The sequence below is a fragment of the Sparus aurata genome, chromosome 17 (genome assembly GCF_900880675.1).
Source record: "Sparus aurata chromosome 17, fSpaAur1.1, whole genome shotgun sequence".
Taxonomy (NCBI): domain Eukaryota; kingdom Metazoa; phylum Chordata; class Actinopteri; order Spariformes; family Sparidae; genus Sparus; species Sparus aurata.
In genome coordinates, this window is record NC_044203.1 from 2,472,987 (window position 1) to 2,499,078 (window position 26,092).

General features: G+C 41.5%; 1 protein-coding gene and 1 long non-coding RNA gene across 5 annotated transcripts in view; one reads left to right on the forward strand and one right to left on the reverse strand.

The window, feature by feature from the left end:
• Positions 1–26,092, reverse strand: part of cdk14 (cyclin dependent kinase 14) — a 485,271-nt gene that overhangs the window by 282,822 nt on the left and 176,357 nt on the right. For all 3 annotated transcript variants that reach the window (XM_030394396.1, XM_030394398.1, XM_030394397.1), the window contains 3 exons: positions 25,469–25,563; positions 24,596–24,675; positions 1,942–2,036 (listed from right to left, as the gene is read on the reverse strand). In XM_030394396.1, the coding sequence (XP_030250256.1) occupies positions 1,942–2,036; positions 24,596–24,675; positions 25,469–25,563 (270 nt within the window). The remainder of the gene's footprint in view (positions 1–1,941; positions 2,037–24,595; positions 24,676–25,468; positions 25,564–26,092) is intronic.
• On the forward strand, positions 5,543–7,503 carry LOC115567631 (uncharacterized). 2 transcript variants are annotated; one of them, XR_003981236.1, is made up of 5 exons: positions 5,543–5,621; positions 5,920–5,977; positions 6,552–6,579; positions 6,717–6,825; positions 7,067–7,503. It is a non-coding gene; the product is annotated as an uncharacterized LOC115567631 (long non-coding RNA). The 2 variants fall into 2 exon arrangements; XR_003981237.1 differs by having other exon boundaries at positions 7,339–7,361.

Genomic DNA, 26,092 nt, shown 5'->3' on the forward strand with positions numbered 1-26,092 from the left:
TGAGGAGGAAGACGGCACAAGATGGCAGGTGTCTGGATGAATTGTGCGACCTCCGTCCTTTCACAGCCGGGAGCTCACCGAGCTCTGCGCCACGCTGCAGTCACATGAGAGGCGATTCCGAAGTACAGGGCAGCGCACCACAGACGTCTGCAGAAACAGACACTTAGCGGTGCTGTAGGATTTTGGGCCTCTTGTGAGCTTCCCGTTTGTTGTGTGGGCAGATTATGCTTTGTACATGCTGTGTGTTTGTGTTTGTGCTAATAAAACTCTTTCTTTGAATAAACAACTCCTTCCTGGCAAATGTTCCTTTCCTCAGTAAATTCATTAATGTCATTGATGTTATCATAAATATAAATGAATGAATAAATCATATAAATATAAATATATAAACATAATATATTCCCACCGGGGTTTACATTTATAATGACCCAGGGTGACCAATCACGAGTGATTTTGCTTGTTTATGAGTAGTGGTTTCATCCAATACTGAGTGAGGATATTCAAGCCAGCCCACACGTTCTCTGGCCAGGCGTGGTTTCGCTGCTATTCATATGCAAATTAGAGGCGTTCGCACCTCCGGGAGCTCCGCTGACGTCATGGTTCGTTTACGACAATTTTCAGCACAGACAAATGCCATGTTCACAGCCTGGAAATTGTCGTTAACTGCCAAAAATTGACATAGGGGATGTACACCATCCCCTATGTCTGTATTGCTTAAGTCAGTGAAAAAAATACACAGCTTGTTCTTAGTACTACTTCTTAAATACAGCTGGTTGCAGGATGCATGACATGAGTTACTGTATCTCAACTTTAATGCTGATTTAGTTTACTTCGTACACCTATGGTCAGCCTAACTTTAGCCTAAAGCTAAAATATTTGGTTGCTTGGTAATGGAAATCTAATTATTTAGCTATGGTATAATTCCACGGGGAATCTGACACTGGAATTAAGAATTACTCAAAGAACTATATGGAAATAGACAATCTTCTGGCTGATGATCTGCGTAGGTCATATGCATGCATCAGTATTCTCTAAGCACAGTTAAGCACTAGAACTACTATATTCCGATTTTACAAGTAGTGCTGTGGCTTTTCATTCCTTTAGACCAATAGGAGCTGCAGCGGTTGCCAAAAGTCAAATGATACAGATCAGGTTTTGGGAGTGCCTGATAATGATCTATCAGCATCATATAAAATCCAAATCCAAATAAGTTCTAATATATTTTCAAGGATATCTAAATTGCGCTCTAGCTGAGACTTGGCTAACAGAGCACAATTAGGTGTTGTACCCAGAGTTAAGTGGTTTAAATTACAAATATATCTTAGACCCTGATCAGGTCCAGTACTGACCTTGCAGATCAGCCAAGAACATCTCTGTTCCTAGCATACTTTAGTAACCAACTGTACACTGTGGTCACCTGCATTTTTTTGTAGGACATTTTTCTTTAGGCCATAAATACATTACTATGAAGTCCTTTTCTGTCATATGTGTCCACAGTACTTGTCAGAACAGTTATGGAAACATACTAAAACAGTGACATTCCTATAAAATGAGCGCCTGGCTTCCTAATCTGGGCACAGACACACCAGCCTCTGGTTCCTCGGGCTACCATCCTATGGCACTGAGCAAAGAGTGGAAAATATCCAGGCTGCTTTTACATTCTTCAAGTGCCCAATAAACCAGAGTATGCCAATCAAAATATCCACAGCTCATGTTTTGTGGGCAGAGTATTAAAAACTGAAACTCAGTCAGCAGCAGACATTGAGGTCAAATCAATCGCAAGACAAAGACAAGCACTGACCTCTTAGTCCTTAAAAACTATGGGGTTCTTTTATTTTTGAGCAAATGCTAAAAACAGATTCTCAACATAATTTCAGATGTCTACAGACAGTCCATAAAGGAACAAGTGTGTGATCTCAGCATGGCAGTGTGCAGCCTCACCACATATTCAAAGACAAGAGTCAGGGTTTCCTTGGTGTGGATGATGTCATGGAGGAGCACGATGTTGGCATGCTTCAGGCCTTTCAGAAGAGATGCTGCAGAGACAAAAGAGACAGAGGCAGAGGAAGTTAATGGGAATCACATATTGAGACACCAGAGGCATTGCTATGATTTATGGCTTCATTATCTGCATCATTAGGGTGCAACACAGGCCTGTGTAAGCCTCAGTACATAAAAATGGGGGATTAAGAAAAGATTAAAACAGAAAAAGAAAACACAAGGTGGATTTACTGCAGTCGTTCCCACACTCACTTGTCAACACTATGATGTAACAGACACTGTTAATAAGCAGAGTAGGGAGATGATGTTTTATCAAACTGCCCATTACTTTACTGGCAAAGCTTCTCACAGCCGTACTGAGGAGCCTGGGTGTGATCAACACATTCTGGGACAGACCTGTTAAGACTTTCACATGTGATTCACTTTGAGAACAATCTGTGAGGAGTGTGCAGATAGAAAGAGAAAAACAACGCATTGTGCAGTGAGCAAAGGTTTACAGAAATTGCACTTGTCAGTTTTGCAAGAGAAGATTCTACACCTCTAAATGAAAAAAACAATTTCAGATTACCTGATCATAGACACAATATGTCTAATTTTTGTCACCAATATCCATGAAATAAAATAAATCAAAGGTTGATGGGGTCTATTCTGGGCCGAGACTATTCCCAACCAAGACCCACCCAAGTTTTGTGGAAATCTTTTCAGAATTTTATATTAAATCCTGCTGAGAGACAACCAACCAGCCAAAGGTCATGGATGAAAACCTAACCCCCTTGGTGGAGGTCATAAGGAACATCATGATTCTCCAAATCATAGTGCAATCTTAATTTTAATTTTCAGGTCATGGTTCAATCACATTCCCGATTTAAACTTGTTTTCCAGCACTTTGCAATTTTTTGACTACCAGGTATTGATTTTTAAAGATCAACAGCTCATTGGTTGGCCGACTTCTGTCACGGGCTGACTCGGGTTGAGTCTAAGCCAGTAAAAACTGTGGGTTGAGTTGGCAACAAATCATGCAAAGGATCAATGCATCCAGAATACACATTATTTCTGTCTACAGTAGTATGCTAGCTAATATTAGCCTCGAGGGCTAGACTTTTTCTTTGCAACACCAATCTGTTGCTCTGGGATGCCTCTGTCATTGGGTGTTGTGGTTGTCCATCTCAGAAAGATGCACAAATGCACATTTTTGATTTCTCCTTCACACCGCATCACAGAGGTGTGATTATACTTAAGAAACAAATTGAAATTCATTCTCCTGCAATCACAGACACAAATTTACAGGAAAACAAACAGCTGACAAGAAAACTGATTGTGCCACGGTCAGACTGCACAGTGAATACTTTTATTGGGACAGAATGAAAGCAGCATCATAAGCACAGCTTTTATTATGAGACAAAAATGGGATTGTCAGATAGTTGCCAATGTGATTACTTTCCCAGATAGCATACGGATGTGGGCCACTTCAGGCAATGATCCGGCACCATAGGCATTCTTCTGGCCCAGACAAAGCAGATGTGAACCTAAACTGGCCCACATAGTTAATGCTACATTTGGCCCAAATATCACAAAACAAATATGGCCCATCTTCGGCAAATATGTGGCAGAGTAGGCAATGGTTATTCTGTAAGTGAACCAAGGCTGGTCCACATGTGGTTCAGCACACGTGGCCCACCTTTGTTGAAACGTATTTGGGCCGGTTTTGGCCGAAATATGGCTGGTTGGCATCCACTGATCTGGATGTGAGCCTAAAGTGGCCCACATATAAGGTAGCACACGTGGCCCACCTCTGTTGAAACATATTTGAGCCAGTTTTGGCCGAAATATGGCAAGTTGGCATCGACTGATCTGGATGTAAGCCTAAAGTGGCCCACATATAAGGTAGCACACGTGGCCCACCTTTGTTGAAACGTATTTGGGCCGGTTTTGGCCGAAATATGGCTGGTTGGCATCCACTGATCTGGATGTGAGCCTAAAGTGGCCCACATATAAGGTAGCACATGTGGCCCACCTCTGTTGAAACATATTTGGGCCAGTTTTGGCCGAAATATGCCAAGTTGGCATCGACTGATCTGGATGTAAGCCTAAAGTGGCCCACATATAAGGTAGCACACGTGGCCCAGCTACGTTAAAACATATTTGTGCCAGTTTTGGCCAAAATATGGCACAATCAACATTAGATGATCTGGACCTGAGCCTAAAGTGGCCCGCATATATGTTGCTATACTGGCGTTAGGTAATGTCAGTATGTAAATATATAGGTGCCAGGAGCTGGCTATGGAGGTGGGTGAGAGGAGAATTTTAGCTAAGCCAAAGTCTATCATGAACAACACCCTTCATCCCCATGTGCAGGACAAGCCGTCTGTTGCACCCATGATACAAGGAAAAACACCACTGTTCATAAAATATAGTACATCTGAGAGAAAAAAAGATATTACAACACAACAAGCGGATAGATAATTCTGGGAGTCGTTACAGAGTCTGATTAGTCGGACAAGTCTGACACTCTTTAATACCAGCAGGAATTAGCCAACATATAGTAGGCCTAGTCAAGTTTAACTTTTTTCTCTTAGTGCAATATATTTATATATTATCTCTCATATCTAAGAGTATAAATCATGTGCCTTGTTTGATGAATTTGTTGTTTGTTAATGAAACTTTCTCTGATATGGGATCAATAAAATCTTTTTTGTCTGAGATGTTAAATCTTACAGGTCGTCATTGCAAAAGAGAACTAGTTCTCAGTTGACTCACCTGGATAAACGAAGGTTAAATAAATTAAATAATTCATAAAAAAATAAATGTTAAGTCTTACAATAACGTAATGACCAACAATGTCTTTCAGTGTTTTCTCTGATTTGAGTATATGCACTAAATGCACAACATGAATGCACATAGAAAAATAAGCTTCAGCTCATAAACAACTGTAAACCCGAACGTTCAAAGTAATTAAACATATTAAGTACTGTATACTCGAAGCTTTAGAAAAAGTTCTACTAACTTAATTATGTCAAGTTGGTGTAAAGTGTTTTTGGATTAAATGGAGCTATTTTGTGGATAAGTATGCATAACTTAAAAACATCACTTAAGCAAAACGTAATAGAATTAAGTAAAAACATGCTAAGAATGATAAAGTCCTGTTATTTATATTGTTTTAAATAGGGGTGATTTAAAAATAAACTTAATGTATATAGCACATGCTAAAACACAATAAAATCGATCATAACAAATAAATTGCAATCATAGCCTATTAAAACAGTAACAATTTGATTGGGGCAAATGGTCTGAAATGCATTTGACATTAGTGGGAGACAAAAAATGTATTTTATTGAATTTTCTGTATTTTTATTGGCATCAGTTTGATGTAGCCTATATATTTTTTTTATTTCTACTTAAGTGTTGTGCAGCTGCAGGGATAATTTTTTATTCCGAGTTAATTTCTGATTCACCCTCCGAAGCAGAAGGCGGCGCTGATGCGCACACTACGCTGATTCCTTACCGCTCTTTGAACAAACGCAGAAGAAGAAAAGTTTGAAACGTTGCAGAGACGGTTGGCGCCGGCTGGAAGCGACAGGAGGCAGAAAGCTCGACCTACTCGGCAGCAGTCAGGACTTACTGTAAGTGTTGAATGTTAATATTTATTCACTTTTACTTATTTAACCCCATGGATTGTAATAAAGTAATTTTACAGCAGAGGCAAAACTCCGCTAGCCACCATGGTGCTAACTAGCGAACCAATTACAATGAATGTAATGGTTAGCTGCTAGAAAAAGCTAGCACATTACATTAACATTAACACAGCTAACATTAGCTAACCTAGGTTACAACCTGATCTCTCAGAGGAGCCAAGCTCACAAACAGTATATTTTGATATGTGATGAATGTATTTCCCATCATTGTATCTCTCTGTTCCAGTTTCAAGAAGTTAAGACAGAGTTAAGGAAGATAACTGGAGATATGATAAAGATACCAGGTAATCCAATGAATGAATTCTTATATCAACCACAACTCCCCCCTCTCTAAATAACAATAACTTTATTTTTTTTTTCTCAGACAATGTTTTAATGTGGTAACCCTAAATCATACGCACTCCCGCATACACATATCATCGTTTATTCTTCTTGCCAATTTGGTCAAAGTAAAACTTTTTGCCGTCTTCAATTCAACAAGCCATCAATGTGTTCTGTTCATACATACCATCTTCCTAATTGATATTTAACCTTTTGCACTGCACAGATATTATTTTACTTAACAAAAAGAAAGATGATTGGTCTAAAGAGTCCAAAATTTAAATCAAGATTTGTCTTAAAAACTTGTTAAAAACTAAAAGTTTACTTGAGCTATTTTCCATCTATAGATGTTATATAAAACAAATTGTTTTGAGGAAAACATGATCATTTTAAAGCAGTGATAGCTGTAGTCCGTGATAATATTTTGATAAGCTAATAGTAATTAACTTGTTATATTAAGTAGTAAGTGTAAGCAATTCTGTTTTAAAAGTTTTAGATGGTGGTCTAAACTTTATCATCTCTTTCTTTGCCTTTTAGGTTGCTGGTTCCAAAATGATCTGGACGTGTAAGTTGTGCGCAGCTTCTTTCACCTCCAAAATACAGTTATTTAGATACTACAGGCTGCAGCACAGCCATTATTACAGAATCAGCCCTCTTCCACATCTCTATACTGATTGCATTTGTACGTTTCCCCCTCATTAGAAAGATGATGGAGACCACATTTTCCCTACGCCTACAGACCATAGTGATGTCCTGCCCAGCAGTGAACAAGCTCATGGACCTCTGGCCTGCTCTCAAAATAGAATCTGAGGTAATATGGATCAGCTCTCTTTTAAAGTGAAAATTGTGGTTCTTACTCATTTGGCCGCTATTTTCTGCTTCATAAATGTGTGCTAGATTCTTCAAATTGAACTGTTTTTTTAAGTGACGTTGCTGTATTCTCCTGCTGTTATTTCGATGTAGTTGTATGCAGAGGGTGTGTTTGATGAAGCTGCTTTACTCCAGCTCACTTTGCTTGTTATCAATCCCATCTTTCATTTTTGTCTGAACAGAATGAGGTTGAGCAAGCAGATATTGGGTCAGTGATCAGACATCATATCAACTATAGCTTCAGATTAATTGTAAATAAAAACAGACTATGGATTTAAGTTTTGAAAGACATCAACACAATATTGTATAACTTTTATATCATTTTACAGGGCCATTTTTGTTTGGTCTCCTGATAACGTTTTGTGTTTTGTACTTCACTGCCACCATATTCAGTAACCACAGTACTGCTTTACTGAGTCAACAAAATATGTTTTTTTTTGTGTATTTCTTCAAGGGCCACAAGAAGATGAGCCATAATGTTGGACCCAGGCAAGATTTTTTTGGAGCTTCTCCACTGTTCCACCTTTTTCAGTGGTTCCACTGATTTGGCCTGAATTTTGTTTTGTTGTCTCACAGGTTAAAAAAAAATTAAAAAATCATAGTCCTCTTCTGTTCACCAGTTGTTTCTCATGTCTGGTCATTTCTTCAATTCTTCAGTAGGTTTCTTCATCTTAGACCCCCAGATGAGTCCCAACAAGGCTGGACTTGTCACCATTCAACACAGTATCTGGGGGTACCAGAATGGCATGTAGCCACAAATTCAGACCAGTTCTGGTTTATTGTATTTGTTCATATTTGACATAAAACTTTATTATGGTTTGGTTGTGACTCCTTATGTGTGCAGGCTAGACAAGTTCATAGACTGTAAACCAGTTCTGGTTAAGTCTGAGAGCCCATTTGAGTGAGTTCTAATGTATATGGTCAGCTCTTGGTTGATATAGCAAAATTCTTCTGGTCCATATCTGGCCCACACCTGACATGTTCATCCGGCCCACATACCACATGGAATGATGGGACTTGGGCGCTCTGCTTCTGTTTGCCAAAAGTGGGCAACAACCAAACCAACACATTGCCAGATGTCAGCCAAGAAGAGACCCAATAAACCAGCACTCACCCAAATGTGGGCCACTGTGCATTTTTACTCTGGCCCATCTTCCACATGGAATCATGACACTTGAGTGGTCAGCCTAGTCATAACGCTACGTAGCATTATGACTCTGTGACTCATCTGGCATTGTGATGGTTCGGTTGTGGCCCACTTTTGGCAAACATAAGCGGAGCGCCCAAGTGCCATCATTCCATGCGGTATGTGGGCCGGATGAACATGTCAGGTGTGGGCCAGATATGGGCCAGAAGAATTTTGCTATCTGGCCCACATTTGGTTGAGTGCTGGTTTATATGGTCTGTTTTTGGCTGACATCTGGCATTGTGATGGCTCGGTTGTGGCCCACTTTTGGCAAACAGAAGCGGAGCGCCCAAGTGCCATCATTCCATGCGGTATGTGGGCCGAATGAACATGTCAGGTGTGGGCCAGATACAGGCCAGAAGAATTTTGCTATCTGGCCCACATTTGGTTGAGTGCTGGTTTATATGGTCTGTTTTTGGCTGACATCTGGCATTGTGATGGCTCGGTTGTGGCCCACTTTTGGCAAACAGAAGCGGAGCGCCCAAGTGCCATCATTCCATGCGGTATGTGGGCCGGATGAACATGTCAGGTGTGGGCCAGATACGGGCCAGAAGAATTTTGCTATCTGGGTTAGCAAACACAAAGTTCTTTTTCCAAGGGCACAGGGGAGCTTTGACAGACAAATGTTCAGAGAGCCGTCGAGTGATGGAGCCTCATGAATACTTTCATCCTGTTCGGATATCTAAAGGTTGATAAAAAAAAAGGAGTCCTCTCAGTAAGCAGGAGGTTTGCACTATAAATACCTCAAAGATCATGTAACCATTTGAAGATCCAACCCCTCCCCTGGTAATGAGCGTGAGTGTGTATCATTTTAAAAAGCACACAGACATATACACACCTATGCTCAAATCTCTGGATCTAGATCAAATCTCTCTACTCTAGATATATTACTTTATTCAGCAGCAGCCTCTAATGCTGCTCACATATCTGCAATGGGAGCCTCCTGCTCAGTAATTGCTGAATTAGTTCAATTTCAAAGTGCCTTTCTGATAAATGTGTGTGTGCATGTGCGTGTGTGTGTGTGTCTGCGTGTGTGTGTGTGTGCGTGTGTCAGTGGCTCTCACTTCATCAGGCCTGGATCACACACATATCAAACAGAGAATCATTTTCTCACCTAAATTCTAAAACCCCTTCTGTGTGGAGAGTTTCAGTAAACTGAAGGCCTTCAAGTGCACATACACACTGACAGGACGAACAAGCATGGAAATACTCCCCACAGAGAGCAGCAGGCCTTGAAGCCAGTTTTTGTTGTGGCCAAGCCATGTAATTACATCGTCATGTGATGCACTGAAGACTTTTTCCTAAACGCTAACATTGTGAGAGATGCGTCTGTAAAACAGTAATAAAAGCCTCACAACTCCACAAAATGGCTCATTTTACTGTCAGAAATGTTAATCCAAGTTAGCTCAGCGGTAAACTGGAAGTTAGCCGACTTGGCTGGCGGAAGTCTTGAGTGCGCATGCTATATGGCGCCCCAGCTGGACAGCCACCACCACAATTAAAGTCTGATTCTGTGGGAAACACTGGTGTGATTACTCTCTTTGACATTTAGAGTTTAGTCTACACAGGAACACTGAGGCCTACTTAGAACCCAGCCAGTGACTGAACTGTTGACTGAGGATCAGAGGGTTCTATAGTCTGTTCAGTCCAGCCTGTTGGAGTAAAATCTTCTGTTTGATGGCAAAGGCTGAAATTCTTCAGATAAAATATGAAAAGGCCCTGATGTAGTATTACTAAGGGGGTCACAATTTTAAATCGACCGAAATTAAGTCACAATCTCGAACTTTGAATAAAAAAATGGAATTGTCAATGCTGCCACGCCCCCATGTCACAAAAAAAAACCTTGTGTTGAAGTGCTCTGGGTCAACCTCCTCTTACTTAGATACTAGCTAAGCCAGTAGCTATTAGCTACAGCCAGCCAAATGATAGCAGAGTGTTACACCATTCCTGTTCAGCTCCTGGACCATGGTAGGGAAGCACAGGGGAGATGATTTCCTCCAGGGCCGAAGTTTTTCCACCTCAGGCACCGCCCTATTCCTGAAAGGGGCTATGCAACTATTACAACAATGGCAACTGGAGACCCATCGACAGAACTTGAACCCCCTCCTCTTTCACTGAAGTCGCCGGTGTGGAAGTATTTTGGATTTTCAGTGAGTGATGTTGACAATGTTCAAGTTGTCGACAAAAAAGCCACAGTTTGCAAGCTCAGAACCTAGACGGCAGGTTATTTTGTTTGTTTAAGTTTCCAGTTGACTGAAGATATGTTATCGTTACAAATATGTTGTTAATAAATGTTAAAAATTATATTGCGTAAAAGTCTAGTCTAAAAATGGCATTAGCAACCTGTGCTTTAAAAAAAATTAATGTAAAAATCGAGAATTGAATCAAACCATGACCTTGGAATCGAAAATGTAATTAAATCGAGGATTTGGAGAATTGCGACACCCCTAAGTATTACCATTATTGATAAAGCATCAGCAATTTGATTATGAGATGCAAAACATGCTCAATTTGTCCTGTTTCAGTTTTCACTACTCTCTGCAAAATGCACTTGATCCTGATCTTCTCCTCTTGAGGGTCTAACCAGGAGGCAATGCCTTGAGCTGATTGAGTTCCCTGTATGTCTGTGCCTCAAACATGCTCTCACTTCCAAAACTATGGCAGCTTTGGTCAGTGGCCTTAAGCTTCAAACTGTGACACTAGTCCCTTTTAGATACAAAAGGTGGCACATTTGCAGCAAGGTGAAGGCTGCAATGTGCCGCCTTGCCTTTCTAAAAGGGAGGTGTAATATTCCGTCTTTTCAAAAAGCCGCCACAGTGGCGCGCAGGTGGTCGAGTGGTTAGAGCGCATGCCATAAACGCAGCCGACCCCGGTTCAATTCCGGCTGGAGGTACTTTGCTGCATGTCACATCCCCCTCTCTCTCCCATATTTCCTATCTGTCTACTGCTTAATAAAGGTGTCTATGCCAAAAAAAAAAAAAAAAAGCCACCACAGAGGTAGGCATAAACATGTGACGTGTGAAGCAGGTCGAATTTGTCTTCAAAATAACAGCCCATTGGAGTTTAGAACTGGCTTCTTAGCAGGGAGCTTTTAATTTGAAAGTAGTGACCATTAGTAGTAGGGGTGGTAACTCATGATTCGATACTGTGACGATATTTGGCCCACTATAATGATAATATCAAGATATACGATATCTGCAATATTCGATATATTGCAAGAAATTTCATCAACGATATATCACGATATGTGACTGAAAAAGAAAAGCGTCTTATGCATCTATTGCATTTATTTTATTTTATTTTCTATAAATTTAATATGCCTTGATGTGTCCAGGTTGACCCAAAGCCCTTTAATGTTCCCACTTCCCAGGTACTGGATGGGTGAACATAACTCTGCACATAATTGGTTGCATACTGAAATGTGCCCAATATTTCATTTAATTTTTATGTTATTCTTATCTTGTTTAGCTATTGTTAAACTAAAATGGGCCCAAGTTTACATAAAACAAGTTGCTACTGACTTTTCAGTATCAGAAGGCACTGTCCTGGTTTACATAAGACATGTTATTAATGTTCATGCACTTTAATGTGTCCAGCTCAGGGTTCTCTCCAGACGGTGGAACAGCGGCGCTGCGCCGCTAAACTCATTTTCAATGTTAGCTGCTTTATAGCGGGTGTTAGTGGGCTGCCGCGGTCTTCTCGGTAAAAAAGCGCCCCCCGGCTGACGGTGACGAGCGTCCGTTGTCCGTCTGTCCCCCGGCTGACGGCGAGGAGCCGGGGGACATTCTTGCATCTGTTCTTCTTCTGTTGTTAACTCGTCTTCTTCACCGGCCGCTGCTTACGCCTTCTTTACCTCATTTACGTGATTAGCGCCCCCACAAACAGGACAGGAGAGATTAAGTACTGATGGTGACAACGGGGTAAATCCATAATGTGTGTTGTAATAAAATATCGATATTTGCCGTCAGTGTATCGATTATTTATTGAGACAGAGAGCACAACAATATATTGCAATATCGATTTTTTTTCTCACCTCTAGTTAGTAGCTTGCTGCTACAACAACTAGTGGACAACGAAGACAGCCACGGAGGCAGAGGAAAAGTTAGCATCTCCTGGATCTCAGCAGCTGTCCAGTTACTCATCTTGACACCCGTGGATGAAGTGATGGACTGGCTGCTGTGATCAGCTGTTTCCTGGTTTTAAATCTCCCCGGCTGTGGGTCGCACGACAGTGCATGTCATCGACACCTCCGCCCACCTCACACAACTGCTGGCACATCGACAGCTACTGTAGGTACTTCTCTAGTGAACATGTGCAGGGTTCCATGTTCAAGTTAGCAATAATAAATGCAACTGTCACAAGTCCCACTAACTCTTAGTTGTTGTCCCCTGTTTTTGTTTACATGCTTTACGAACTCTCATGTCATGTCAGACTCTGCCACTCCCTCCTGCTCTGCATTACCTGCTGGTTGATTCACGTGGCCTGCCCCACCCCCATACTCACCTGCTCCTCATCAGCTAATCAGCCCCTCAGTATATGTACCGGTCCTTTTCCCTCAGTTCTTTGCCAGATTGTCTTGTGTGTTTTGCCAAGCTCTCCAGCGTACCATATTCTGTTCCTGCCTGATCTACCTGTACTGGACCTGCCTGCCTGTTTTTGGACCTTGACCACCCAGCCTGCCACTTGTCGGATTTCTTGCCTGTATGCCTGATCTCCCAGTTTTAACCATTGCCTGAACTGACAAGTAAACTGAACTTTCCCTGCCACGTTGGCTCTTGTTGTCGTGCTTTTGGGTTCCACTCTGCCAGTGTGCATTACAGCAACACCTGGTTAGACTTTCAAAATAAAGCTTGCTGAAAGAGCAGTTCACTTTTACAAGATTGCAAGGTAATTTATTTATTATTAAAAGCATGAAGGTTTAAGGAAGATAATTATGTTTGAGTCCTTTGTGGTCAGAGCAGACTCCATCTGCTGAGGGAGCTCAGGTCCTTTGGAGTGCAAGGGCGACTCCTAAGGACTTTCTATGACTTGGTGGTGGCATCAGCGGTTTTCTATGGAGTAGTCTGTTGGAGCAGCAGCATCTTGGCAGCAGGAAGGAGACTTGATAAACTTATAAAGAAGGCCAGCTCCATCCTGTGATGCCCTCGTGACCCAGTGCAGCCAGTGGGATAGAGCAGGATGATGGATAAGCTGTCATCGCTGTTGATGAAGGAGTACCACTCTGTGCAGGCCACGATCTCAGCACTGGGCAGCTCCTTCAGTGACAGACTGATTCACCTCAAGTGTGTGAAGGAGAGGTATCACAGGTCCAAGTGTGTGAAGGAGAAGTATCACAGGGCCAAGTGTGTGAAGGAGAAGTATCACAGGTCCAAGTGTGTGAAGGAGAAGTATCACAGGTCCAAGTGTGTGAAGGAGAGGTATCACAGGTCCAAGTGTGTGAAGGAGAGGTACCACAGGTCCAAGTGTGTGAAGGAGAGGTATCACAGGTCCAAGTGTGTGAAGGAGAGGTATCACGGGTCCAGGTGTGTGAAGGAGAGGTACCACAGGTCCAAGTGTGTGAAGGAGAGGTATCACAGGTCCAAGTGTGTGAAGGAGAGGTATCACAGGTCCAAGTGTGTGAAGGAGAGGTATCACAGGCCCAAGTGTGTGAAGGAGAGGTATCACAGGTCCAAGTGTGTGAAGGAGAGGTACCACAGGTCCAAGTGTGTGAAGGAGAGGTATCACAGGTCCAAGTGTGTGAAGGAGAGGTACCACAGGTCCAAGTGTGTGAAGGAGAAGTATCACAGGTCCAAGTGTGTGAAGGAGAAGTATCACAGGTCCAAGTGTGTGAAGGAGAGGTACCACAGGTCCAAGTGTGTGAAGGAGAGGTACCACAGGTCCAAGTGTGTGAAGGAGAGGTACCACAGGTCCAAGTGTGTGAAGGAGAGGTACCACAGGTCCAAGTGTGTGAAGGAGAGGTATCACAGGTCCAAGTGTGTGAAGGAGAGGTACCACAGGTCCAAGTGTGTGAAGGAGAGGTACCACAGGTCCAAGTGTGTGAAGGAGAGGTACCACAGGTCCAAGTGTGTGAAGGAGAAGTATCACAGGTCCAAGTGTGTGAAGGAGAGGTACCACAGGTCCAGGTGTGTGAAGGAGAAGTATCACAGGTCCAAGTGTGTGAAGGAGAGGTACCACAGGTCCAAGTGTGTGAAGGAGAAGTATCACAGGTCCAAGTGTGTGAAGGAGAGGTACCACAGGTCCAAGTGTGTGAAGGAGAGGTACCACAGGTCCAAGTGTGTGAAGGAGAAGTATCACAGGTCCAAGTGTGTGAAGGAGAGGTACCACAGGTCCAAGTGTGTGAAGGAGAAGTATCACAGGTCCAAGTGTGTGAAGGAGAAGTATCACAGGTCCAAGTGTGTGAAGGAGAGGTACCACAGGTCCAAGTGTGTGAAGGAGAGGTACCACAGGTCCAAGTGTGTGAAGGAGAGGTACACAGGTCCAAGTGTGTGAAGGAGAGGTATCACAGGTCCAAGTGTGTGAAGGAGAGGTACCACAGGTCCAAGTGTGTGAAGGAGAGGTACCACAGGTCCAAGTGTGTGAAGGAGAGGTATCACAGGTCCAAGTGTGTGAAGGAGAGGTATCACAGGTCCAAGTGTGTGAAGGAGAGGGTCACAGACCTGCGAGGTCCCTATTGAAACTGTAAGGATTATTATCATTTTTCTTAGGCCGAAACTAATGTATTTCTGAATTCTGAACATTGGAGAAAACGTGCAATAGGTCAACCTTCTCAGTGGCGAGTGGCAAAAAAGTGTATTATCTATCGTCTTCATGAATTTTGACCACTAGGTGGCGCTATAATCAAGGAAAGTATGTTTTGGCTAATAACTCCCCTATACTTCGTCGCACATTCAATAGGTGATATAGGCCACACCCATTTCTGTCTCTGTTTTTTTTTTTCCGCAAATGCGCAAAATGTTGCAAACCTATTTTTTAAAACTCCTCCCAGGCAATTTCACCGATTTGCACCAAACTTTGCACACAGCATCTTTGGACTGTCCGTGAAAGAATGGTGTGCAAATAAAGTCTTGATTCAACACGATACCAAAGTTAGGAATTAACATTTTTTTTACTAAAATTGCAAAAACAGGAAGTGTTGCATATCTCCACATTGACCACTAGATGGCACTCTTACGCTTCAAGATTTTTATATCTGAACATCGGCTTGGTCGATTAAGATGAAACTTGGTACAATCATTGCCCATGGTCCCCTGAGGTTAGCTCAAGAAGGTGTCACCAATGTGATACATCACCTGTTTCTAACTCCTCATAGGCTGTTTGAACAATGTGCACAAAAACATGCACATAGCATCTGTGGACACTCCTGTGCACCAGGGATGTGCACATGATTATAGAGGAGCAGGGGCTCAAAGTCAGGAAAGGGCAGTGCGTGCTCGCGCACGGCGCACGCCACATTTTCTTTTTTCAGGCCTTAATAACACAATATGTAGATTCATTAATGTAACATTAATAAACAAAGTACTTATAGAAAGCTAACTACTTAGCTGTGTATCCTTTGTAGCTGTGAGTGATATGCAATTCCCATTTCTTTTGTGTCAACAAATTATTGTCAACATGAGTTTATTCACATTATCATAATACTGAGGTTTGGAAGACATGGAATTCAGCTGCATTTCTTAAAAAGCAATGAAACACTGGTTTATTAATAGGCTATTTATTGGAGGCCAAGTGCAAACTATAAATACAGGCTACACATCTAAACATGTGACAAAACCAAGAAATGGCTATTGTGACTGTTAGGAACAGCAATGTTTACAACAGAAAAGTCGCAGTAAACTCAATATCTTCTTTTAGTTCTTTTAATGTCTGTGATACTAATTTGTGCAACTTTTATCATTCTTTTATTGAAAGCCTTTTAAATTTTTCCTTTCCTTTCCTTTATCTGCAGTATGTTCCAAGATTATTGGCATTCAGCAGAGGAACTTGGGCACTATCTGGGAGAAACAAGCAGCTGAGAAAGCAAAAATAATTATCAGCCAACCAGACCACATTATGTCGACCGAGTTTTTATTGTTGCCCTCTGGTCGACGCTATAATGTGCCCAGGAGCAAATCAAATCGATTTTTTATTTTTTTTTTCTATGTTTTACGTCTGGAAAAGCTACAACTAAATTGCCCATTTGGGATTAATAAAGTAGTCTGAACTGAACTGAATATCTGAAAGAAGTTTAAGATTTGTGGTAAGATAAACAGCCGACACAGACAGCTGTAATATTACTCGCAACTCTCATTAACCAGCAGTTAGCTGAACAAACACAAATGGGCTCTAATCTGAAATATGACAAATATTTAGGCATGTTGAATGAGTGGAAGGCAACTTGTTAGCCCCCACAAGGAAGTTATGCTCATGGGTTTATAACTCACAAAGGTTCAAGTCGCTCCACTGTTACGTCTCATCTACGTGCATGGTGGAGTTCTGATGAGGCAGCGGCTTCTCTCTCTCTCTCTCGTGAGGGACAGAGCAGAGCCGCAGCAGACAAAGAAGCGGCTTTAGGCTCAACACACTAACAACACCATATTACGTACGAAATGCGTACGGTAGATAACCGTGGTGTTTTTAAACCGCGGTTTTTTCACATCCCTATGCACAACAGGAATTTATTTATTAATTAAAAAAACACACAAATAGGGCACTTTTTAATACGAGGCAAAAAGGGCAGGGGCTCAAGCACCCCTTGGGCTTTATGTGTGCACGTGCCTGCTGTGCACAGCAGACCGCTGAACAATTAGTCCATGGGCCAGACCAGATTTCGGTACCACTCAAGGTGGCAAACATTTTTTTTAAATGGTACATGTCCATAGATGATATTTTTTGGTATGATAACCCATCTTAAGTGGTAGCTTTGTGACAGTTGTCAGCACATGGAATTAAACACCCCCTACAATAAATAGGCTTCCAGGCGCAGGTGTATATCCTACTTTATGATCATTTTTCAGAGCTTTACTCATCTTTTATTAGGGCATGTTTGGTAGCATTTAAAGGGTTGATTCATAGCTTTCATTCAAACCAGGTTTTGGGCCTGTCTGAAAAATACAAAGGTCACATGGGCTTTTCAAACTGTCAACAACAACTATTGAATTGAATGAAAAATGTTATTAGGTTTTGCCACCTTGAGTGGTACTGAAAAGTCAAATTTTGGCCTTTGGCCCATGGACTAGATGGTCTCTCTCTCACTTCTGTGTGCTCACTTTTGAAACGCTTGGAAATTGAAAGCTACATTCCCTGTTGCTGTTTATTCTCCAACCATAGCACTTTAATAACAAGCCCAAAGAGAAGGCTTTTCAGGTTCACACCAAATAGCAAGGCAGAATCAATAACCAAAACATAACTGACCGTATAGTTTGAGGGTTTTTTCACCTGTAGTCCATTTTGTATTTATGTTAGCTATAAAATAAGTCTATTAAATCTAAGACACATTAATGTCATTGAAATTATAAAGTACAAACACAAAGACTGATCTTATTTAGACCAAATGCTCCAATCTCTGATTGTACAATATATTTCCTAAACTCTTAACTATTTACAGTGAAACTACATACAAACTTCGCCAATGGCTTGAAATCTACAATCCTTCTCTTTCAGCTTCTTATGGAAGCGTTGTGCTTGGAGACGAAACAACCCATCTGAATTAAGTTTCTGGTCTCCAGGTGTCTAAAGAAGAGCACACAGAAGAAAGGGAGAGAGCATGTAGTGTGCAGCAGTCTGCAACGCAGACAGCAAGAGTTTGTGAGAAACATATAAGACTGAGTGAGACAGGTTGTTCTTGCCATTAAAATGGATGATAGCAAACATGCAAATACATTTATTGAGCACAAGTCAAGGCGTCAAAGCGCCACATGTTGGACACAGAAAATGACATTTCACCCCTTCCTCCACTGTCTGAAACACGGACAGATAATAGATGCTTACACAATAATCGGCCAATGGGGCTGGGTAAGCGGCACGCCCCGACAGCAGCATGCACCGATGAGTGTGGACTGCGAGGGCCTGTTCATCGCAGGTCTTGACCTGTGAGGTCCCTATTGTTTTTGTACTGACGACTTGTTTGTCCCAAATTATCGAATTTTTCACTGCCCGAACATACCCCAGAACCCACCAAACTTGGAATATAGGTCACACCTGCTGAAAAATGTTATAATCTATTGTCATTGTGAATTTCCACCACTATATATATATATATATATATATATTAGGGCCGGGACTCGATTAAAAAAATTAATCGAATTAATCAGAGGCTTTGTAATTAATTAATCGAAATTAATCGCATTTTAATCGCATATAAATATTTGACCTGAGAACAGTGAGAAGCAATTTTTTTCACCTGGATTTTAGTATACCATTGAATAATGACTGAATACAGAAGCTTAAGCAACAAAACATTGTTTGGGTTTTTTTTTTCAAGACCAACAGACCAGTGCAATTTTTGCCATAAAGTGTAGTAATAGCTTATTTAGGAATACATTTCAGAGATTCAGGTAGCCTATAGGTAGGTAGACCTTCTGTAAACTATAACACTTTGTTTTTTAAGTAAAACACAATACTTTCAAGTACATTCAGAAACCCTCACTATTAGAAAACATCTATCTTCAGAGGCCATAACAGACTTTACCAACAGCTGATCTAAACAAATCAATTTCAGTCCAACTCTCTGTAAATAACCTTGGCCAAAACAATAAACATTTCAACATAAAGTGCCAGTTGCAACAACAACATAATAAATAGTTGCTTAGCATTCAGGTGATATCTGAGGCTTGATATGCTGTGGTGATACGCAAACTCCTTCTTGCATAATTTGCACACAACCGTGCTCTTATCTACGCTGCCATCCGTCCGCTTTTTAAAACAAAATTTCCCATCCACGGGGCCAACCACAGCGGTCTCATTTGCTTCTTCGTTCATTGTTGTTGTCTGAAGTCATGAACGCAGTGTTGGGCAAGCTACTCGAAAAAAGTAGTGAGCTAAGCTACAAGTTACTCTACATTAAATGAAGCTTCACTACACCAAAGCTACTCCCCAGAGAAATTTAGCAAGTTAAGCTACAGCAAAATGGCAAAAGTAGCTTAACTACATCAAAGCTATTTTTTTTAATATTGGAACAACTTCATTCCAAGTCAAAGCTATCTCAGTGATCAATAAAATTATCAATCAGACAGATAAGCAGGCAAAAATGTTACGTTCAACTGTTTATTAAACAATAATTTGTGCTTTCACTATTTTGTATATTTTATTATTCAACTATCAATGCACACTTAATTCTAACATCCATGGACAGTCATTCACCTCGCTACCACAGCAATATCCACCTGACTTACACTAATGGACAGTGTCCTACACTGTAGCATATTAACATAATTAAACAGCAAATAGTATATTATAGTTGTCGTTTTCGTTAAGGTTCTCTAGTCTTCTAGTTTCAGCTTTATAATTTATATTTGATATTTGAGTTAGTCTATTTAGTTATTGTATATAATTCAGCCTTTTATTGTATTTGTTTCTTTTACCTACCTCATTGTTTTTGGATTTTGATTTATGTCAAGTGGCTGTAACACTTTAATTTCCCTTTGAGATTAATAAAGTACTCTATCCATCAACCAGTGTCTCATATAACTGGCAGTTTCAAAAGTGGAATTTTTATTAAGCCCACTCTGTAGTAGTAGCTATATCTACATACATTTTAAGCTAATCATTTTGACTAATCACCATACTTTGGTTTTGTAGAAATTGCATTTTTGCTGTATCCTGTGCTGGTGAAAAATTACAAAAGTAATAATTCAGAGTAATGTTTCTCTGTTACTGTATTTGTTTATTATTCAAGTTTGTCTTTTGCATCCCTCGGGATCAACTCGTCTCCGTCCTCCTCACCCTCTGCCATCTTTCCATCAAGTAACATAACTCACTGAAGCAAACCTGTCTGTATTCCCGTGCAGCAGAGACGTTGTATGCAAGGATTAGTCCGTGGTGTCACCGTCATACGGAAGTGCTTCTGTCGGCTCCACATACACGGCCATGTGTGGCGGTGGCATCACCGACTTATCCTTTCATTTCAGACCGCAACAGAAAGCTCCGCTGCGCTGAAATTCAGAGGTGTTCATAAAAATGTAGCTTGTGTGGACGCTACCGCGCTACTTGGTCAATAAAAGAGCTAAGCTACTGAAAAGCTATTTCATTCAGAAAGTAGCGACGCTACCACCACGCTACTGAGAAATGTAGTTAAACTAGTAACGTCGCTACAAGTAGCACACTTAGAATTAAGTGTGCATTGACAGCTAGGGAGCTCCGGGACAGAACCAGATACACAGAGACTTGGACACATCAGGAGAGAGCTTGAAGAAAAGTCCGCGAGGTAGTTGGACTCTGTGTTGCCAAAAGACGGCCGGCACACGGGCCCTAAAATGGTGTATTGTGGCTGGACCGTCCAGCCCCGCCTTCCCGCAGGCTGCTGCCATTACCTTCTCAAATGATATGCAAACCACGCTCTTCTTGCCCCTCCCCTCAGGCCCCGCCCTCTCGACGCCAAAACAGTGACAGAAAGTTGAAACTGAAAATCAGTGACACTGAAAAAAAACTGACATTGTAAAAAAATCTGTCACAGAAAAAAAGTGACATAAAGAAAAAATCTGAAGATTGTCATTGAAAAATACAAAAAAATCCCAATAAAATAAAATGATAAGATTTTCGGATTTGAATTATTTTAATTAGTTTCTTTTATCAGTGCCAATACTTGTTTCAATGCCAATACAACTGTTTTCAATACAAATGTTTCAATGACAATGTTTCCTTTTTCAGTATTGGTTTTGTTTTCAATGCCAATTTTTTTTTTGGATGCTAAATTTTAAAGTCACCATTCTGGCTCCATACTACCCACTGAGCTACAGCCACCCCCAAGCTACAGTTTTGAAATCATCACAGTTTTAGTTTCAAGGATTTTTAGCTTGTCTTCTGATTTTATTATGGGTGTGTATTGCGTGAGCTAGAGTGCATGACATCATCGCTAGAGTGGAGAGCAGCTGGAAAAACTGGAGAAAAAATTCTCTTCAGCTTGATTTGGATATCACATATTTTACTTCATATAGACAATATATACAAAGAAATGTAGGAAATCTTGTTGGCTTTCAGCCGATGGTCCTATTTCAGATGTAGGACTTACACTTTTGGCTGTAGATGCCCTAGAGCAACAAGCACTCCAGCAACTCCCCTATAAGCTGCAATGTTAATTTTGAGGCTACATTTCTGGAGGAGAGCAGACTAAGGCAGAGTTCAGCAATGTCTCCTGTTACTCAGTAATATTTTGCAGATAACCATTACATTTCTTTCAAAAATCGCAGGAGTTAGGGAGGCATTTTCCCATTAATTCTTATGGGGACATTTTCATCTTTGGTTCTGCTACTGCTCCAGCATATCTGCAGCCAGAGAAATGAAAGAGAAAATCGCCTTTTTAATTTAAGCTCTTTCAGACCTCTTACTTATCAGCTTTTCAGCCTTTTCAGCTTTTTGAAATATTCATCTTTCAGCCCAAGGCTTTATGGGCACAGGCCCAGGGGCCCACGTGCACCTGGGGCCCAACCAGTGCCAGCGCCGCCACAAAAAAAGGGGAAAAGTAAGACATGATTTTTGTAGCTTTAATATCAAAGGGGACAAATGGCGAATTTAAGTTGCACACAGTGAAAGCACTGCACCCTAAGTTATTTTAAAACGGATTATTATTGTCATTACTGCTATTTGTATAATTTCTACAAGTCACCGTTTAAGTTGAGTGAAAGCGACCCCCCGCCCGGACCTCGCCACTTCCCGGGGCCATGGACTAAGTGCTTGTTGCGCCCTCTCTCCCCCTCGGGATGGGGCCCCCTCGCTCCCGGCACAACTGTCGACCGGGGCGGACTGTCCTCAGTGCGCCCCAACCGCATCGCGTCACGTAAAATGCACCAGGGGTCTGCGCCAATGTCGGCAACCCAACCGTCATCCCATTCAAAGGCTGCAACAGGCGACTCATTGAACTGGGGTGAAGTAAGTTTTAGGTTGTATATTCGGCGGATATTCACTCTGGTCCAGCCACGCCTTTACTGAGGTTCGCCCAGTCTTAGCAGCAGGAGGACGGTAAGCTCACCTCCCATTTTTAAACATTTTCTTCCGGGGGGGGCATGCCCCCGAACACCCCGAGTGTTGATAGGTTACTGACTCAGAGCACCGCTGCTACAAAAAATTCTAGGGGAAACACTGTCTCCATTTTACTAACACAACGCCGCCGCAGAATGCATAGAGGGGAAACTGGTGTATGCGTGTTTGTATTCGGGGGGCCATCCAAGAATTTGTGCCCAGGGGCCCCTGCCCTCTTGATCCAGGCCTGTTTCTGCCTTTTCAACTTCTTCATACATTCAGCATATGTTCAGCGGGAGAAACTGTTCAGCTATCAAACTGTTCACCTTTTTAAGCTCTTTCAGCCCTCTTATTTTTCAGCTTCACTGCATAGATTTTTTCATTCCAGGAGAAGCAAGCCACCAAATTATAAATGGAATGACTTCCTCAATGGAAGGTGTTGCATGAACAAGCCCCAACGTCAGCATGCCCCATTGCGCGCGGACTGCAAGGACCAGTTCATCGCTGCTTGCAGCTTTAATTTACTATTATTATTGTTTATCATAATGTTACTATCCTTTGGCTGCTGTGACACAGAAATGTCCCAGTTTACGGGACAAATAAAGGCATTCTGATTCTGATCTCTGTTAGAAGAGGGAGTGTTGATGAATTGAAGAGTCTCACAGCCTGGGGAGTGAACTGCTCTGGAGTCTGGTGGTATGGAAGCTGTTACTTCTGTATGTTTTGTCAGATTGGCAGGGGGAACAGACTGTGGCTGGGTGGGTGCTGTCTTTTAGTGACTCTGTGCAGACATCTCGCCTCATGGTGATGTTCTGAGTGGTTTTAATCACCCGCTGTAGACCCTTCCTCTCCTGGGCCGTGATGAACCGTGCCAGTTTGTGATGTTTCCAGTCAAGAGGTTTTCTATTGCTCATCTGGTTTTGCTGACACTGAGCAGTACGTTGTTCTCTGTGTACCTCTCTGCACGATTGTTCATTTCCACCAGATATTAACTCTCATTGTTTACAATGCGGAAAAGTGATGGTGGTGTCATCCACATACTTTTCACTACAGTTCATTTTATGCCTGCGAGTGTAGATGATACATTTCGGACTGTTAACACTGTGAAACAGTTGTAGTTTGGTTAGGTTTAGGCACCAAAACTACCATTATTATTAACAAAAACATCATGGTTTGGTTTAAAATTAGTATGAATGTTCAGTTACGTTACCTACATAACACGATTTACATTAAGTTACAAATAGCAGGTATAATTTCTATTTTGGTAATTACTTTTATATACTTTCTGTAATAAAACATGTAAAAGCAAAATTCCCATCAGATTTGGGACCCTGAAGCAACATCTTATCAAACAGAAGGCCAAGTTCTAATTATGTCAGTGTCCTTGATGTGATTTAGTATTAGTCAAAAACAAGTCAACCTTGAACTTTTGGTGATACATTGGACTCAAACTCAGTTTATCTGGATTAAAGTCCTGTGTCCAGGACTTATCTTGCTCTTTATTCTACTAGCTAGAGAAACGCCTCCAGGAAGAGTTTGACATGTTGGACAATGGACCACAGCTTCTTTCTTGATGCAAGCCGGGGACGGAGAGGGTCGGTTCGGCCCCAGTGACCAGCATCAACGGACTCTGCAGAAATCCAGACATTACCTGGAGATAGTTGCTGAAACTATCAGGGGTAAAGTGGACACTGCAGAGACGGGTGTTGGTGGTGATGTTTAACTCCCCACAGTAGCTCCTCTTGACAAAATCGATCCACCGTTTCCTTACGTTGTCATCCGAAGGAAACTTAAATAAGCTAACAGCGCCGTCACCCTGCACACTGTGGCATCCAGGAAAGATGCACGAGCGGCGTGGAGGAGACATGACTGGTGCAATGCTATCCAAGACTCGAGAGCAAGCGGGAAAACCGCTGAAGCTGATGCGCTGAACGTATTTATACCACTTCCGCAGCAGGGCGGGGTTTATGCAAACGCCGCCATGATTTCTGACCCGCAAATTAAAGGGTTAAATCCTGAACACAGAAATGTTGAAAAACAGTTTGTGAGCCTAGCTCCAAAATTAAATTCTAAATGGTCGAATGGCTTTTACAGGTTTTAAGTAAACACATTTATGACCTGTTTAATGTGTTTAGAAGGAAATGGCTGATTTTGCTTTAGACAGACTTTAATGCGTTTGGAGTGGGGCTGATTCCAACATATCACCAAATTGCGTCCTCAAACATATTCGACAAGGAAGGAATAATAAAAAAGGTAGCATGGAAGGGGCCGAGCACTTTTCTAAGTATCAATTTTGTCATACTAAGTTCATTTTGATCTGTTTAGGTATTCCAGTCATATTTAAGCACTTTTATTCCACCTTTGAACCTCTCACCTTCTCTTATGGCGGTGAAGGGCGTCCCTTCTTCCTCTTGCAGACGAATCACCTTCAGAGCCACCAGTTTCCCATTCACCCTGGCAACAATACACAAGACAGACAAATTATGGTAATTCTGTGTTATTTGGCACCATAAAAAATAATCTATTAAAATCAGTGAAGTCTGAGAACAGCAGGGATTGTTAAGTCAATGAAATGTAATTCAGCAGCAGTGGAGTGAGACTCTGGAACAAGGCTACAGGATAACAACTGAATATAGTTCAACAATCGAAGCTGTTATAGTGAGAAGTACACATACTTACATCATTACAGAGAGGATCTGTGAGTCTGTGTAGTTTCTTACAGTTACAGTGTGTGAAAGATTCATTTTCTCGAATTTAATTAGGAAAACAGAAATGTAGCACACCATAAAAAATTGGAAAACCCAACTATTGAATCAGATCTTAAACACATCTATCATATCCTCCTGACTACCAGGAAAAATTTGGTGTATTGGTGTCATTGAAAAGCCCAAAATGTCCTCTGTAGATAGCAAAATGAGTTAATTCAGTAGTATGCAGTGGGTGGGAGATATTAAGGTTTAGAAATGTCCTCCACAGAGGACAAATTTGAACTACTGGTAGTCAGGAGTGATTATAATAAAATAAATTATACTGCATGTGAGGGATTTGCAGCCCTACAGGAGGAGAAAATATTATTTACATCAAAACAGACTGTGTAACTGTTTTTGCCATACCATTTAATTAATTCATTACGTTACAGCACTGCTCCTACATAATTAAATGTAATATTCAGTGACTGCATGAGTGGCTCTTATGAACTCTAAAGAAGAGTTACTGGATTAGGACTGATTCAACATGCACCACTTACTTGCTCTTTCCTTTGTAAACTGTTGCATATGAACCCTCTCCCAGCTTCTCCAGCTTTTCGTAAGAATCCGCCTTTCCAAACTTGGGGCTTGTAGGCTGAGGATAAAAAGTTAATATAAAAGGATGAATTCACTAACCCAGAAATAAAAAAACCTTGGAGGATTTCACAGAAGAAATTACAAGTCTATGAGAGATATTAAAATCTGGAGGCTCCCCACTGCATCATCTGGGAGGTGTAGTGTCAGTGAGAAGGAGAGAAATTTTCACAAAGCCTTCATGTGAGAACTCTGAAGATTATTTCTCATTTAATCGTCAGCTCACAACTTTTAGACAATTTTCGTTGTTGAGATTTCACAGAGAGAGAGGTAAGAGAACCACTAAGTTCAGGAGGGCTCGGCTGGGGAAAAGCCTGATCCCTGCAGCCATAGCTGCCCTGAACAGTAGGTCCCGCTGATCTGTCTGTCCGCTATTGTGCTGTCATATAAGTTGTCATTGTTGTTACTGTTATGTATGTCATTTTTTTTTTTTGTTGGTGTGTATGTAGTGTCCGTTGTCATCTGAGATGTGTAATGTATTGTCAGTGAAGACAAATCTCCCTACGGGACAAATCAAATCAAATCAAATC